The 2,500-nt window shown below is 43.4% G+C and overlaps 1 protein-coding gene across 2 annotated transcripts in view; it reads right to left on the minus strand.

Moving 5' to 3' along the window:
* si:ch73-61d6.3 (occludin) overlaps nt 1-2,500 on the minus strand; it is a 26,033-nt gene that overhangs the window by 20,412 nt on the left and 3,121 nt on the right. For both annotated transcript variants that reach the window (XM_047800234.1, XM_047800233.1), the window contains exon 2: nt 415-1,178. In XM_047800234.1, coding sequence (XP_047656190.1) covers nt 415-1,167 — 753 coding nt within the window. In that variant the 5' untranslated portion in view covers nt 1,168-1,178. The remainder of the gene's footprint in view (nt 1-414; nt 1,179-2,500) is intronic.

The raw sequence follows: 2,500 nt of genomic DNA on the forward strand, positions 1-2,500 counted from the left end.
CACATACACACACACACACACACACATACAGAACATATACACACACACAAACACACACATACACACACATACCCACACACACACACACACATACAGTACATATACACACACACAAAAACACATACACACACATACATACTGTATACACACACACACAGACAGGCACACATACATATCCACACACACACACACACACACACACACACACACACACACACACACACACACACACACACACAAACATATATACACACAGATAAATTTATTTTATTAATTTTACAATTAATAAACACAGCCCTGATCTGTGATTTATTTAACAAATCTTTGGTGGAAGTCTAATCACCTCAGATTCCCACTAACAGACAACGCAGTGACGTTAACATTGATGTCAGTGTTCAGCCGTCAGTGACTTACCTCCTGAGGATCGACGTAGCAGTAGTGATAGAGGTACTGGTTGTAGAGAGGGAATCCCCCACCCATTCCACTCACACTGTTCCCGTACAGACTCTGACACATCATCAGCATGGGGTTATAGAGAGCGTTGGCCGTGCTCTGAGCCATGGGGTTCACCCCTACGATGTACACGATAGTGATGATGCCCATCAGCACGGCCAGAATGACCGAGGACACCAGCACCACCAGGTAAAACTTCCTGCTCCGGATGGTCCGTGTTTTGGAGAAGGTAGCCACGAAGATGGCCAGTGCCACGATGAAGTTGATGGCGGCCATGGCAATCATAGCGGATTTGGCGGAATACGGGCTCACGTAGTTGTAGCCTCCGTAATAGCTGGAGCCATATTGCCCGGATCCGTAGTACCCGGATCCGTAAAACCCGGATCCGTACCCAGTTCCGTACCCAGTTCCGTACCCTGACCCCATACCATATGCGCTTCCGTACTGCATGTCCCAGACCAGAGTTGACGCTACGCACACAAAGATTCCGAGACACAACACCACAATGGCACCTTCCATAACCTTGACGATTCCGGGAGGAGAGGTCCATTTGTAAAAATGTTGTGGTACTTCCTCTCCTACATAATATGACCCAGGAGGAGGGGGGTAGGGGTCAAACTCACTCTGAGGGGGGAGAAAACTGCCCTGGGGTCCGTAATTGTTCGTCGGAGGGCTGTACATGGGGGGGCTGTCATATGGCTGCTTTTCAAACATTATGGGGACACCTGAAAAAAAAAGAGTAAGAGTCACTTTATAGAGTTTAGTATTAGACAGTTTTAATTAGTAGTGTGTGTGTGTGTTTATGTGTGTTTGTGTGTGTTTGTTAAACCGAAAAAAATAAGTGCAAGCTGAAGCTGAACACGTTCACAAAAAGTAAAATGTAAATGAAATTATATATTAAAATAAATATGTATGTATATAAATATAATATATAAAAATAATTCAGTAATATAAACACAAACATTCCCTTTACTGAGTACAGATAATTGTGCTTTTATTACCAAAAATAAACAAGACTATTATAGCAGATGAAGTGGAGGAGTAACTGAGCCCTGATAATAACATCCAAATTGTTGTGAGTTTAGTACACTATGACTTTTGGACTCCTCATCGTAACCCAGATGAACTCAAACCGAAACTGTTACAGATCGTACACTGGAATCCAAGCAGGCGTGTGATGTAACGGGAGACGGAGACGTCCGTACCGGCGCTCAGACGCTGGGCTCGTCACACAGCCAGCGTTTTGTGTCCCGAGCTGTGGGAGTACTCCCTTAAAATAACCCATTGTCACTTCACAGGCTGAAAAGACTAGATTGTGCTGGCTGGAGTTTTGTTTTTTACAGCAGAGGAAACTCACACTGCTCTGAAAACACAGCGGTGCTGCACAGAGAAACTTCAGCACGATATCGTTATTAAATACACCGAAGAATCTGAAGCTATTTTTGGTGGATTATGATTTATTACCACAGCATGAGTACTGAGAGACTTTGGTCGGTAAAGCTTAAAGGAATGTGCCGTAAAATATTTTAAATGTTCAGAGATCCAAACTACGTAATAAATTATTTAGCTTTTTTAATAAATAATAAATCAGGAGAGAAATGTTATAATCGATGCTTATAAAAGACCTAAACTGATCAGTTGCATCAGAAGACTGACCTGGTGGGTGTGGCCTAATATTTTAATGAGCATGCTTGATTGACAGCCCTTAGCCTGAGAATCCTGTAATACCGCTGACACAACAAACATCAAGAATTCTGTTCATCTGCCATGTACCTTCATGACATCTGCTCCACACAGACTCCCCTCTGGTGTCCCACAGGGCTCAGAACTTGGTCCTATCCTTTTCTCCCTGTATACTCACTCTCTTGATGAACTTCTATTCTCACATGGGTTCTCTTTCCACCGCTATGCTGATGACACTCGACTTATCGACTCCTCCGAATCAAAACACTGATGATTGTCTACGAATCCAAAACCAGAGCAGCTCCCTCTTACCCAAAAGCTCTTAGCACTATTATATCTAATAGCACAAAGCCACACAGCAAAC

The sequence above is a fragment of the Tachysurus fulvidraco genome, chromosome 14 (genome assembly GCF_022655615.1).
Source record: "Tachysurus fulvidraco isolate hzauxx_2018 chromosome 14, HZAU_PFXX_2.0, whole genome shotgun sequence".
Lineage (NCBI taxonomy): Eukaryota > Metazoa > Chordata > Actinopteri > Siluriformes > Bagridae > Tachysurus > Tachysurus fulvidraco.